This window comes from Garra rufa, chromosome 13 (genome assembly GCF_049309525.1).
Source record: "Garra rufa chromosome 13, GarRuf1.0, whole genome shotgun sequence".
NCBI classification, from domain to species: Eukaryota; Metazoa; Chordata; class Actinopteri; order Cypriniformes; family Cyprinidae; genus Garra; species Garra rufa.
Genome location: NC_133373.1, coordinates 30,859,550 through 30,873,527, shown reverse-complemented (window position 1 = coordinate 30,873,527; position 13,978 = coordinate 30,859,550). Strand labels below are relative to the sequence as shown.

At 37.9% G+C, this 13,978-nt stretch overlaps 1 protein-coding gene across 1 annotated transcript; it reads left to right on the top strand.

The window, feature by feature from the left end:
- Positions 1-271: 271 nt before the first annotated feature.
- Positions 272-11,970, top strand: slc25a24 (solute carrier family 25 member 24). Its single transcript, XM_073853081.1, has 10 exons — positions 272-695; positions 1,742-1,868; positions 2,529-2,616; positions 3,972-4,083; positions 7,395-7,553; positions 7,713-7,865; positions 8,835-8,942; positions 9,628-9,795; positions 10,856-11,006; positions 11,092-11,970. Exons 1-10 carry the CDS (start codon positions 513-515, stop codon positions 11,271-11,273), a joined length of 1,431 nt encoding a protein of 476 aa, XP_073709182.1. The 5' UTR covers positions 272-512; the 3' UTR covers positions 11,274-11,970.
- The last annotated feature ends 2,008 nt before the right edge of the window (positions 11,971-13,978 follow it).

Genomic DNA, 13,978 nt, shown 5'->3' with positions numbered 1-13,978 from the left:
TATCTATCTATCTATCTATCTATCTATTCAAGGGTTGTGAGTAATTAATCTAGGCTATTGAAAGTATATAGGTCGCAATATAGTCCACTGTGCCATGAAAAAATAGGAAGCTGAGCATGAATTACTGAATGCAGCCTCTGTTAAGTAATTCTTGCCAGTGACTCAAATAGAAAACATCTCTTCAGCTTGTATACTTTTGGGTGTGTCCGTCTAACGAGGAGGGACCGCATGCAAAAACCCTAGTATTGTTAGTCCCTCCTTCTCAGCTCAACTCGGACGAAAGTCTGCACATTAAACCTAATACAGTGTTGCGTTTCAAGCGATAGTGGCAATAAAAGTATGACTACAATAGTCTAATACAGCGGGGCAAGACGTTAAGGGAGGGTTTGTTTTCTTCTCCAGTGCCAGGCAACATCTTCCGTTCTTCCGCAGTTTCTCTGCAGTCTTTGGATCCCGTGCGGTAAAAAAAAATCTATATATATATATAAATACACTGTACGTCGTACTTCATCATGTATCAGCTTATAAGGAAATTCGTGTTCACCGAATCGCATTGTTTGGAGGAGGACAGCTCGAAAACTTTCGCGGACTTGTTTGAGAAGTTGGATGTTAATAAAGATGGGAAAGTGGATGTTTCTGAGCTCAAGACGGGCCTGGCTGCTATGGGCTTCTCTATGGGGAAAGGAGAAGCGCAGGTAATTCCAGTCAGTTCACTGACACTCTCTGCGTTTCTGTTGTTGACTCACTTTTGTTATAGAGTTGGGTATTGGATGCAGTATAAACCGCATAAACCAATAAACCACGACAGGCTGTTCGGCTCCTAGATAATTCGCATGCAAGAAAAATTCACTGCTAAGAAAAATCCACCATTTTGTTTGATGTAATATTGCAGATAATCATACATATTTTTATTCTAAAACATTAACAGTAAATACTATAGTAGTAGTATTAGTTCAAAGATATGATGGGAAATGATGCATTTAGTGCCAACTCACAACCTCCTCCTCTTCCTTCTCTAATAATAATTAATGCTATTTACGTTTAGGCCTATGCTTTTTACGTTTAATGCACATAGAAATAGTCACCGAACTTTGACTACAGGAAATAACAGATAATAGCTTATTTGCGCTTAGCTGTCCTTTCAGGGTTTTCCAATTACATAGGTAGGCCATTTCCTGTCTTTTGCAAGGAAGTGCACTTAAAGCAAAAGGGTGGTTAAAGACACTTCTGCTCATGCTCGTATAAAACCTACATTCCATTATCTGTTGCCATTCCTTACTCCTGACACAGATGAATATAACCCCACCTCGCCTAAGCAAATGAGTCCCATTGTATCAAAGTTCAAAGACAAAGAGTGTGCCAGCAAACTCACGAGGTCACACAGATACATTATACTGGTTTAAGAGAGAAGTTTGCTTATCGGATTGTTCATTTGGTTTCTATTACCTGCATTTCTGCTTTATACTGACGTGTGAAGTAGTCTATAATTGCATTTAAATGACAACACTGGTTGGCAGTGTTTTTAAAGAGTGCATTGATGTCAAACAAAACAGAGCTGGGTTTGTCTGTTTGAATATTAAAATGAGGGCCCAAGGGCTTTTAAAAAAATATAGTATAAGGTTGAGAAGTCATTTTTTCCAGAGAATCAGTACGATGTAGAAAAGTAGTATACTTAGGTTCTAGTACTCAGTGATGCCCATTTTCCAGGAACCTCATGGACTGTTATGTTTTTCTCTGACAGAAAATTTTCTCCTCTGGAGACACTGATAAGGATGAAGGGCTGGACTTTGAGGAGTTTTCAAAGTATCTGAAAGAACATGAGAAAAAACTCAGACTGACCTTTAAGAGTCTGGACAAAAATCAGGATGGTAAGATTAAAGTATACTGTATGGTTTTTTGCTCTCCTTCATTTAGGACTAATCCACTAATCGCTAACAGCAATGACTTTCTGTAAAGCTGGTGTGAAATGATATGTGACCCTGGACCACAAAACCATTAGAGTATATATTTTTTTAATTTAACCTTTCCTTTGATGTATGGTTTGTTAGGATAGGGCAATATTTGGCCGAGATACAACTATTTGAAAATCAGAAATCTGAGGGTGCAAAAAAATCAAAATATTGGGAAAATCACCTTTAAAGTTGTCCGAATTAAGTTCTTAGCAATGCATATCACTAAATAAAAATTTAAAAAAAAAGTTTTGATATATGTTTTGATATTTACGGTAGAAAATTTACAAAATACCTTAATGTAACATGATCTTTACTTAATATCCTAATGATTTTTGGCATATTTTTTTTTTTTAAATAATTTTAAACAATACAATGTATTTTTGGCTATTGTTAAAAATATACCCGTGCTGGTTTTGTGGTCCAGGGTCACATATATATTGTAAAAGGTGCTATATAAATAATTTTCACCCAAATTCTTACATCCACTAATCACGCTAATTTAGAGTCAAACTGAAAAACTTGTCATCGCATCTTATGCTTTTAACATTTATTAACAACATTAATTGCATATTGCAGGTCGCATTGATGCCAAAGAGATCCAGCAGTCACTTAAAGAAATAGGCATAAGCTTGACAGATAAAGATGCAGAGAAGATCCTCCACAGGTAGGACATAACTCACTATATACTCACGATAATAAAGATTACACTCACTTTGGAAAATATCATACATCTGATACAAGTTTCACTTGCTTTAATGTAATAATAAAGTAATAGTGTATATTACTTACAGATTCTGATTCACAAGCTGGCGATTCGATTTGATTTCTGATTCTATTAGAATATTTTGGATATATATCAGGTAGAGTACACACCAAATTTTCTTAGGGAAAAAAGAATCTCTCAACTAATGTTCTAAAATATACGTGAGAGTCAGTTAATATACTATAATATTTAAGGTTAAATTTAACTGATTTGTATACAAACACTTAAATTACACTCAATGAAGTTTTTATAATAATAAAGTTACAATTACATAATTATATTTTAACCAATTCTCCATTTAAAAAAAAAATATAAACATTAAATGGTGGCTGTCATAATTACATGATGCTGATAAAGAGTAAAAATTATAATTAATATATGGTACACTCTTTAGAGGTCATTTTTCTAGCTGCTTAATGAGTTTATGCTCACCGAATATGTTTTTTTCTGAGGTAATAAATATGACGTTACGTGACATTGTTTACTTTACAAGCTGTAATACTGAGATCTTTGTGGGTTGAAACAATAATTGAGTGATTACATGAAACAGGATACAATTTCATTAAGTTGTGCTCTTTCTTTTAACATACCTTTGGACTTTCATTCATGTTTATTTTGTGCTGTTACTAGCATTAAACCTGAGGAGACTATCAGTGTATGTGTGTTTCGCAATCTCCACATTAAACAGCGCCCAAACGGCATTTATTGTTTGAATATTGTAATAAAATAGACAGAATTTGAAATTTGAGACTTTATTGCATATCAAAAGTAACAAAGCACAAAGCTTGTTGCGATTTTTTAGATGGGAGGTGTGCTACAATGTTCTGTTCATTAACTGAAAACAGGCTAGTCTAATTGATTCTTGGGATTTAAGAATTGGTGTTGTTTCCTAAAAATGAGAATCAATTAAAATCAAGAAATCAATATTTTTTACCCAGCCCTAGTGTTAAGGCCTTTGAACATTTGTATATATCTCTGGAGCATGTTTGTGTTGTCAGTGATTAGTGAAGTACACAATATGCTTGTGTGAAGTCTTTGCTTGTGAAATACTCATGCTTTATCTAATTAGTTTGCTGATAAAGTATTGCAGAGGGCAGGGTTTTTTTCAGGAATTCTATGGTTATCATAACATCAATTCAATTATATATATATATTCAGATTCGCACATTAAGCATAGGTGACTTTATCACCTAGGACTCTTGGGCTTATTGCTCTTTTGGGACATGTGTTCTCTAATTTGACCCTTTGTCCTCCAGTATTGATGCAGATGGAACTATGACTGTGGATTGGAATGAATGGAGGGAGCATTTCCTCTTCAACCCAGCAGATAACCTTCAGGAAATCATACGCTTTTGGAAGCACTCCACTGTAAGTTCCACAAAAGCATTATTTCACATTTTACATACATTACCATCTGATTTGAATCAGGTATCAGTTACGATGATTACTAGATGCTATGATGACGGTCTTGCTCAGTGTAGTCAAACGGTCACATGTCATTGGCCCGGTCAGACGCCCATTCAGTTGTCTAGTGACTCTAGTCAGGCACACAGTTCAGTGGCCCTGTAATCAGCTTGGCCAGCCATTTATATCCCTCTGTCAGTGGGGAGGATTGGGGAATCATGGGAAAACTGATGAGACCAGGAAGGATAATAAGTCTCATAACTGATTAAGTGTCAAAAGTTAACGAAAGTGACACAAATATTTGTTCAGTGTGCAAGACAGCTTAGTACGTACATGTTTACATAGATATATGAATAAGAAAACACTTTAGACTTACATTGTTTTAAATAAAGCTCATTAAATATATACTACGGATTATCTACAGCATAAACCACCTGTTTTCATATTTAGATTAAAAATAATACAGTGATTCTGGTTATGGGTTGATTTAAAGTTTCTTAAAATAAGCCTAGGCCAAAAATCATAGATTTTTGAGTAGTGCAGGTTCAGCTCGAGTCATCTCAGCCAATTGCAGCGAAGCTAATTTAAGACTGTCCTGTACTGGGATTAGCCCTGGATGCGCTCGTCATCTGACTGCTGCGCTGATGGAAGCGCAGCGAGGCCGGGCAGAGATGAAGAAGTGAATCAGACTGTAACATTGTGAGGGGAGCAGGTGAAGCAATAGGTCTTCGTTAAAGTTTTTAGTGTCCACGGCTGGTGTCAGACGAGCTGGCAGCAGAGTGTCAGCATGGCTTTGCTGCAGGAGCACAGGGGAGAATGGCTGATCATTGATTTTGAGGACGAAGAGGCCGTATATGTGATGGATATAGATATGGTAGGTCCTTTGATCCGAATGATTTCACAGAGGCCAAAGCAATTTTGGCCCACTGAGCTATAGCCGCCGTTTTATGATATGAAGTGAAAATATGAAATAGTTTGGTGGTAGAAACTGAAGTATATTTTATATCCAAACAGCTATATTTTCTATTTAAAATGGCATAGTTAATAAAAAGTTTGTACAGAGTGTACGTGAAGTAATAGTTCATTGTGTTGTTGTTCCAAAACTGTATGACTTCATTTCTTCTGTGGAACATAGAAGAATATGTTTTGAAGATTGTTGATAACTAAACAGTTTTAGTTCCCATTGAGTTCCATTATGTGGAGTCAATGGGAACCACAACTGTATGGTTACCAGCATTCCTCAAAATATCATCTTTTGTGAAAAAAAGAAAGTCATACAGGTTTGAAACAAAATGAGGGGTGGACTGTGACTGTCCCTTTAATAAAATTAATGTCACCTTTGTAAGTCTGTGATGCAGTACTGATGTTACATAAGATGATGGCGATGATGACATTAGATTACACCAAATTGGATTAGGAGCAAGGTTGTGATTAATTGTTAGTTGCGAATGTTAAATCTTAGGGGAGTCGGTAGCTGTGCAGTGTGAAAAGTTCACAGTTGAACCAGCAATAAGACCAATGTCCATTCTACTTACCACTGTAGCTTTTACACAGAAACTGTTTTATTTGCCTATTATCATATTCTTTGCATAATATATGGATAGTCACAAAACAGTAACAGGGTATAATTTTCATATCTCAATCCAAGACAAAGAACAAGGTTTGTAAAGGTGCCTAAAGGGCTGAAGTACTTGAATTTGACTTGACTTGAAATTTAAGCAATTCACTAGCAAAAACCCGTTTCAAAGCGCTCCAATCGGATCGCGTATCGCTAATGATTGGATTCAGATTGCGCCTTCAAATCAAGTATCACAAATCATTTGATTTAGATCAGGACTTCTGAGAGGTTTCACGTATCAATTGACTTTGATCAGAATTTGTGTATTGTGAATCAACTGATTTAAATTGGAACCTCAAGTCGTGTATCTCGAGTCATTTAATTTAGATCAGAACTTCACGTATCACAAATCATTTGATTCAGATCTGCTCTTCGGGCATATATCGCAAATCATTTTATTTAGAACGGAACTTCAGAGCGGGTTCTTGAATCATTCCGCAAATTGAATGATTCGTGATCCACACTCCAAGTCCTGATCTGAATTGATGGTTTGCGAATCATTATTCAAACCAGGACTTCAGAGCGTAGGTCGCAAATCATTTGATTTGGATTGGCATTTCGGAGTGGGTTCGCAAATCTTTTGCTTTAGATCAAAACCTAGGAGCGCAGATTGCGAATCATTTGATTTAGATCAGGACTTCGGAGCGGTTTGCAGATCTTTTTTTTTGTTGTTGTTTAAATGGTAGAAAACATCAAACTAAAAGTGAGATCTCTGATTGAAGTCTTAAAAATCCAAAAAGTAGTGCTTGAAAAGTCTTTGAAATTTGCAAATCTTTTGACTTAGAGTGGAACTTTGCATATTGCAAATCAATTAATTTAGATTAGAACCTCAAGTTGTGTATCACAAATTATTTGCTTTAGATCGGATGTTTGCGTCTCACAAATGATTTGATTCAGAGAGGGTTCTTTTTAAGACAGTAGAAAACAATCAATCCATAAATGCGATCTCTGATTAAACTCTTGAAAATCCAAAAAGTACTGTTTGAAATATCCTTCAAAGATGCAAATCTATTGACTTAGATCAGAACTTTGCATACTGCAAATCAATTGATTTAGTTTAGAACCTTAAGTCGTGTATTGATTCAGATCAGGACTTCGGAACGGTTTCGCAAATCTTTTTTTCCGATTTTTTTTCTTAAACAGTAGAAAACATCAAACCATAAGTGAGATCTCTGATTGAAGTCTTGTAAATCCAAAAAGTAGTGCTTGAAAAGTCCTAGAAAAAATCATTTTGTAAATCATTTGACTTAGATCAGAACTTTGCATATTGTGAATCAATTGATTTAGATTGGAACTTCGAAGCGGGTTTGAAACCTAGATGCGTGAATCGTGACTTTGGAGCAGTTTCACAAAACCTTTTTTCTTTTTTTCCTTTTTTTCTTAAACAATAGAAAACATCAAACCATAAGTAAGATCTCTGATTGAAGTCCTTGAAAATCAAAAAGTAGTGCTTGAAAAGTTCTTGAAAGTCCTGTAATTTTATTTTACAGTATCTGTACGAACCCTGAAAGAACCTTTTTTTTCTCGGAATTCAAATATTGGTTTGAACCATACAATTATGTAATATATTTGACATTAGGTATGGATTAGTGAGGTTTAGTAAGTTACTCTGCAGTATAGTTGGTTAGTAACTAACTTTACCTCTATTGTGTGATAGGTGTTGGATATAGGTGACAGTCTGACTATTCCAGATGAGTTCACCGAGGAGGAAAAGACCACTGGCATCTGGTGGAGGCAGCTGGTTGCTGGGGCCATGGCAGGGGCAGTCTCTCGAACAGGCACCGCCCCCCTGGACAGAATGAAAGTCTTCATGCAGGTACAGTAAAGCCCTTTTTTTTTTGTTTACTTAAAAGTGTCTTGTCTTAGGATTTTTTTTATGTATATTTAATGAAAACGACAAAATTATTTGATGTGTTGATGAATTTTATGATATATTTAATGGCATAATGAGTCTGTCAATCTGTACTTTTCATAGGTTCATTCCTCAAAAACCAACAAAATCAGTCTGCTGGACGGGTTCAAGCAGATGATTAAAGAAGGGGGTGTGGCCTCTCTGTGGCGGGGTAATGGAGTCAACGTCATAAAAATCGCCCCAGAAACTGCAATCAAGTTCATGGCATATGAGCAGGTGAGAAAATAGAGAATATTTCTACCTTTGATCTTATATATCCAGTCCAATATGGCCTGAAAAGTCAAGTCAAAATGTATCAATTGCCCCCAACAACCTAAACAATTAAATTGCACTTCAAAATATTTTTTTCCAAAGATGGTTTCCGTCATTTTAGGCAGCTCTTATCATGTTAATGTATGTTCAAGTGTTTGTTTTTCTAATTAGTTTGCTTTTAGTTGATGCTATAAAAACGGGGCGTGGTGTCATGATTGTGTGCTTGCGATTGGGTCTGCGGGAGTTTGGGCGGGGCTTTGATACTACGGCTCCACCTCACGGTGACTACTCCGCAGACTTGGGCTCCAAACGAATCTCCACTGCGCAGACTCTGGCTTCAAAAAACGCAAGATGACAGCGGCCATACTGAGATGTTTTGGCTTCACTTTCCTATAGTATAGTGGAAGGAAGTAAAGACATGTCGTCCATCTTTTTTTACTGTCTATGGGCAAAACCCACGTTACCAAGAAACCCACAAACACTGAAAACCACTTCCGCTTTTGTATTTTTCTTTGCCAATGTCTTTCCTTCTATTTTAGTTTGAGCTATTTTTTTCCTGGTGAAGCAAATATAAGCAGAATAGCTGATCACATTGGGTGAAATGTCTGTTACTCAATATTAACTTGTAGATTATAGAATTATTTTACTATCAACACAGCTGTGATTAAGATGGCCAAATGCTCATGTGACATTGCTTAAGTATCTTACACAAGCAGCGTGTCAGTAAGAGCTATTTTAACAGCAGTCATTCACAAAACCTTGGACTGGTAATCCGGCGTGGAGGACAGAGGATAATTGCAGTGGAGAAGATCGCATTTCCTTTACCTAATGAAAAGAAAACAGATTGTGGTTAACCCATTACAGTTTTGTTTGGCTAAGCTTTTACATGTTAAATCAGTCTTGCATAATGTGTTTTGTGTTGTGTGTTAACAGTATAAGAAGCTGCTGGCCAAAGACGGTGGGAAAATCCAGTCACATGAGAGGTTCATGGCTGGCTCTCTAGCCGGTGCGACCGCTCAAACAGCCATTTACCCTATGGAGGTGAGAAATGAAAATGGATAATATATACAGCCAAACCAAAATGTATTTAGACACCTTCAACATTTCTCACATTACCACCGTTTATTCGCTATAGTTTAGAAAATGGTACTAAAATATGACACAAACTCAAGTTAAACTGTGTCAGAACACATTTATCTTGATAATCACAAATTAATTAGTCAAACTAAAATTTATTTAGACACCTTCAAAATGTCTCACATTATCACATTTGCTGTAGTTTAGAAAATGATAATACAATATGACAGGAACTCAATAGTAAACTGTGTCAGAACAAATTTGTCTTGATAATGTCAGATAACTTTGATAGAAAGGTATGTAACAACAAAACATGGTCAGTTCAAAGTGTAAAATCACATTTTTGGTCCCAAATTTAAAAAAAATGTACTGGTAGTCCACTGTATAAAGAATCTTTGGTTATAATATGTCGCAGTTTACTTTATTTTGCTATCCTCACCTACATCAATGAACTACTGTGTCCTGCACCCACAAGTAAAAAAATATCAGAAATGATATCTGCTGTCCGATGTCTACATCAGTTGATATATTATGGCTCCAACATTGCAGATTTAAAAGGAACTGTAGCCCTCAGTGGCAATAGTGACACATGGTGCACAAATTAAGGTAAATGATTATGATAGTAACATATATATATATATAATTGTAGGTAATGAAGACCAGACTTACTCTGAGGAAAACTGGCCAGTATTCTGGGATGTTTGACTGTGCCAAGAAGATTTTGAAGAAGGAGGGAGTGAAAGCCTTTTATAAAGGCTATGTGCCCAATATCCTGGGAATTATTCCATATGCTGGAATAGATTTAGCAGTGTATGAGGTGAGTACAAACTCAAGATTATATTGTTAGACTACATACCCAATTTCTGGATATCATATCAGCTTCATATTTTCAGACTAGGTGTTTCACCTACTTTCAGGTTTGTGACCTACTTAATGCAAAAGATGTTTGCATGTTTGTGCACTTAAATATCATGAGTAGAGTTGGTGATAAATGACTTTAAATTTGTAGTTGTTCATGTGTCCCTTGTTTGTCCTGAACAGTTCAACTGCCTGCTGTTCTTCAGAAAAATCCTTTAGGTCCCACAAATTCTTTGGTTTTCCAGCATTTTTGTGTATTTGAACCCTTTCCAACAATGACTGTCTGATTTTGAGATCCATCTTTTCCCACTGAGGACAACTGAGGGACTCATATGCAACTATTACAGAAGGTTAAAACACTCACTGATGCTTCAGAAGGAAACACAATGCATTAAGAGCCAGGGGTGTAGACATTTGAACAGAATGAAGATGTGTACATTTTTCTTATTTTGCCTAAATATCATATTTTTTCATTTAGTACCGCCCTTCAGAAGACACTTACATGTTTCCCAGAAGACAAAATAAGTTACATTTACCCTGATGTTCAAATTCAAAAAGTTTTCACCCCCCTTCTGTAATAGTTGCATATGAGTTCCTCGGTTGTACTCAGTGTGAAAAGATCGATCTCCAAATCATACAGTTATTGTTGGAAAGAGTTCAATTACACAGAAATGCTGGAAAACCAAAGAAATTGTGGGACCTGATGTTTTTTTTCTGAAGAACAGCAGGAAGTTAAACTGCTCAGGACAAACTCAGGATATCTCTTATTTTGGTAACATTTCGCAGATTCTGAAACTTTTGACCTCAACTGTAAACAATACTGAAATAACACTTTAACAAGAAACTAGTTAAATTCGGTTTTAAAATGTTAAAACTACCATTCTATTACCTTGCAAGCCCTTCTTAAAAACTTATTATGCAGTATGGGGTCAACGTGCCGTGTGCTGACTTCCTATTGAGTCACATGCATTTTAATGTAAAACATGAATAAATAACTTTTACTCTTCCTCTCTCTACAGACCCTAAAGAACGCCTGGTTGTCTCGCTATGCTAAAGACACTGCTAACCCAGGAGTGCTGGTTCTCCTTGGCTGTGGGACTATTTCCAGCACATGTGGCCAGCTGGCCAGTTACCCTCTCGCCCTGGTCCGCACACGCATGCAGGCCCAGGGTAAATATTCAGGCCAGAATACGCACAGGATATTTCCATGTCACACTGTGATTTCCCTAACATTTCCCTTTTTAATTCTCCCCAGCATCAATGGAGGGATCAGAGCAGGTGTCCATGTCCAAGTTAGTGAAGAAGATCATGAAGAATGAGGGCTTTTTCGGCCTTTACCGTGGGATCCTGCCCAACTTCATGAAAGTGATCCCAGCTGTGAGCATCAGCTATGTGGTGTATGAGTACATGAGGTCTGGATTAGGCATCTCGAAATGATAGATGTCTTGCATGATTTTACACGCACAAATTTGAACCACCTCTCTTTGAAAACACCCTCCATGATGGGACAAAATGTTTTGTTCAGTAACCAAAGTTTTTTAAATATGAACTCTGGAAGAAGAGCCATGATGGTATCTTGCATTGAGGTTGGGGCCCAACCTAATCATGTTTACACTGATATATAACTGTACCTTTATATTGAATTAATACATTTTTTACATATTCTACATTCGTCCCCGACCAAAGCCATTGTGAGCCAGTGCACTATAATGTTTTACAGTATCAGTCTCTGATTTACATATAGATAGGTAGATAGACCATTGAAATCTGCCTTTTTGCATAAAGTAATTGTTCCTAAATATATGCAGCATCATTTTTTAAGTGAATTAGTTTGGTTAGGTTGGGCCATAGTAGTCTTTACAAGTCTTTACATGCTGCAGTCAGTACTGTTTATGTTCTGTGAAAAATGCTAAATACACACCTTAAAATAAGGACCAGGAAAAATGCAAAGTGGGAACCCACATTATGACATAAAGAGCTAAATGTGCCTTATATCATTTGTTCAATCTCTGTGTGGGTTCCTTTCCATCTCAACTATACATTAGAAATATAATTTTAAGTTGTGTTGCCTTTATCCCCAAAGTTTGCTCATTTTAGAAACTCTTGTTTATATTAAAGGTTGTATTTTAATACAGTGTTGTTATGTGTCTCCTTGCATGTTTTTTTTTTTTTTTCTTTTTTTTACACAACTGTTCAATTTAATTTTATATTCATCAAATAATCCTGAAAAAGTATCATGGTTTCCTCAAAAAATATTAAGCAGCACAACTGTTCTATTTCCTTTCGCTCCAGACCGCCAGAGGCAGTGCTAAAGCACTAGTGGAATACTCCTCGCGCTCGCGCTTGACCGAGAACCGAATAATAAAGTTGTCACCTCGTGACGAGTGACGTGCCTTGAACTATAATAACCCCTTAGCACGTCACCTCGGTCTCTTTCTCATTCTCGCTTGTTTGAATCGAACGTGACGATAATTTGTGCAGCTTGCTGCTGAAGAGATCTTCAGGATATATCGCGAGCTGTTTCGTCTTGATTACATCACTTCAGTATACAATTGTTGGACTTACACGCATCTCACGGCGCACAGCGATCGTGAGAGACGGGTTACATCACGCAAGAGGCTTCAATCTGCTGGTTGCCGGCAAGTTTGAATGCCTCTGTGACGATATACACTCGGAAGCCCTGGCTGCCTTGGCTGAGAGCGTATACGCACCTGATCGCGACGTTAATCACTAACGTGTACCGTATTTATCGACTTTAGGGTGAGTATTGATTTAACATGGATACACTTCAATGTTCTACGTGCCCAAATGTAATGGATATTATGGATGGACATCGCCAATGTCCTGTTTGTCTCGGTATGGATCATCTTAGAGAGGCACTGACTGACCCGTGCCCGGAATGCTCCATTATGCCGCTCGCTGTGCGTCACGCTCGTCTGGCGGGTCTGGAATCGGCATCGGATAATTTGTTTCTTTTATCCAATATCACCACCGCTGATCGTAAGCGTAAGCAAACATCTCAAATTGAAAAGAAGGCTAAGAAAACCAGATCTTCTGATTTAGCACGCAAAGTTGATCAGCTGTCTTCTGCAGTTGAGTTGTTATTGCCGCTTCTGGCTAAAACTCAGCCTAAAACGGACGCACGAGAGGAGGTTCAGACTGAGTTATGTATGACATCGCCACCAACAATGCATACAGGACAGGATTTGGAGGTGATGTCCGTGGCTGCCACTGACTCACTTTTTGAAAACATTCCAGATGTTACTGCAGGTGCTGAGGAGAATCTGCCTGCAGATCCATTGCAGCATTCTGACAGTGAGACCATATCTGAGAAGTCAGGTGGGTCATCTTCAGTTGTTGCATCCCTGGAAGGAACATTAAAAGCTATGCTTGCCCGCATCAATCTAGACCCCCCTCAACCAGCAGTGGGTTCTGATAATATGTTTCTGCGTCGTGCACAGAGAACGTCATTTACGATGCCTCAGTGCAATGATTTTACATCTGTATTGGTGTCTGCATTACAAAATTCAACGAAGGCTACACGTCCCGATCAGTTAGCCCGCATACTGGCTGTAATGCAAGACCCAGAGACAGTAGGGCTTAGTAGCATGCCACCTATAGAATCTAGTGTGGCAGCGCTTATTGTATCTCCTGATGAGGCACTTCGTGAGAATGTCCGTTGCCCCAATGTAGAGTGTAGGCGCACTGATGAATTACTGTCTCGTGCATACAATGCCACAGCGAGCCTTGGCCGTGTTTCTAATTCTTTGGCACACATGCTTGTGGCTCTACACTCCTCTCTGAGAGAAACTTCATCTGACCCATTGGTGACAGACTTAACTGAGCTCACATTGCAGACTATGGGTGTTATTGCCAATCACTGTGGAACAGCCTTGGGTACTCTTGTACAAGCTCGACGACAAGTTTGGTTGGCCCAGTCCTCTTTGCCAGAGGTGTGTAAGAACAATTTACGGAGATTACCATTGGTACCTGGTCGTATTTTTGGACCAGCTGCACAGGAAGCCTTGGACCGGCGTGTGTCAGTGTCTGAAACTCGCTCCCGTCATGTGGGGACAGCCTCAGGCCCCAGGCCTCCTCTAGCTGCCTCTGGTGCCCGTTTTCACAGTGCTGGTGTAAGACAG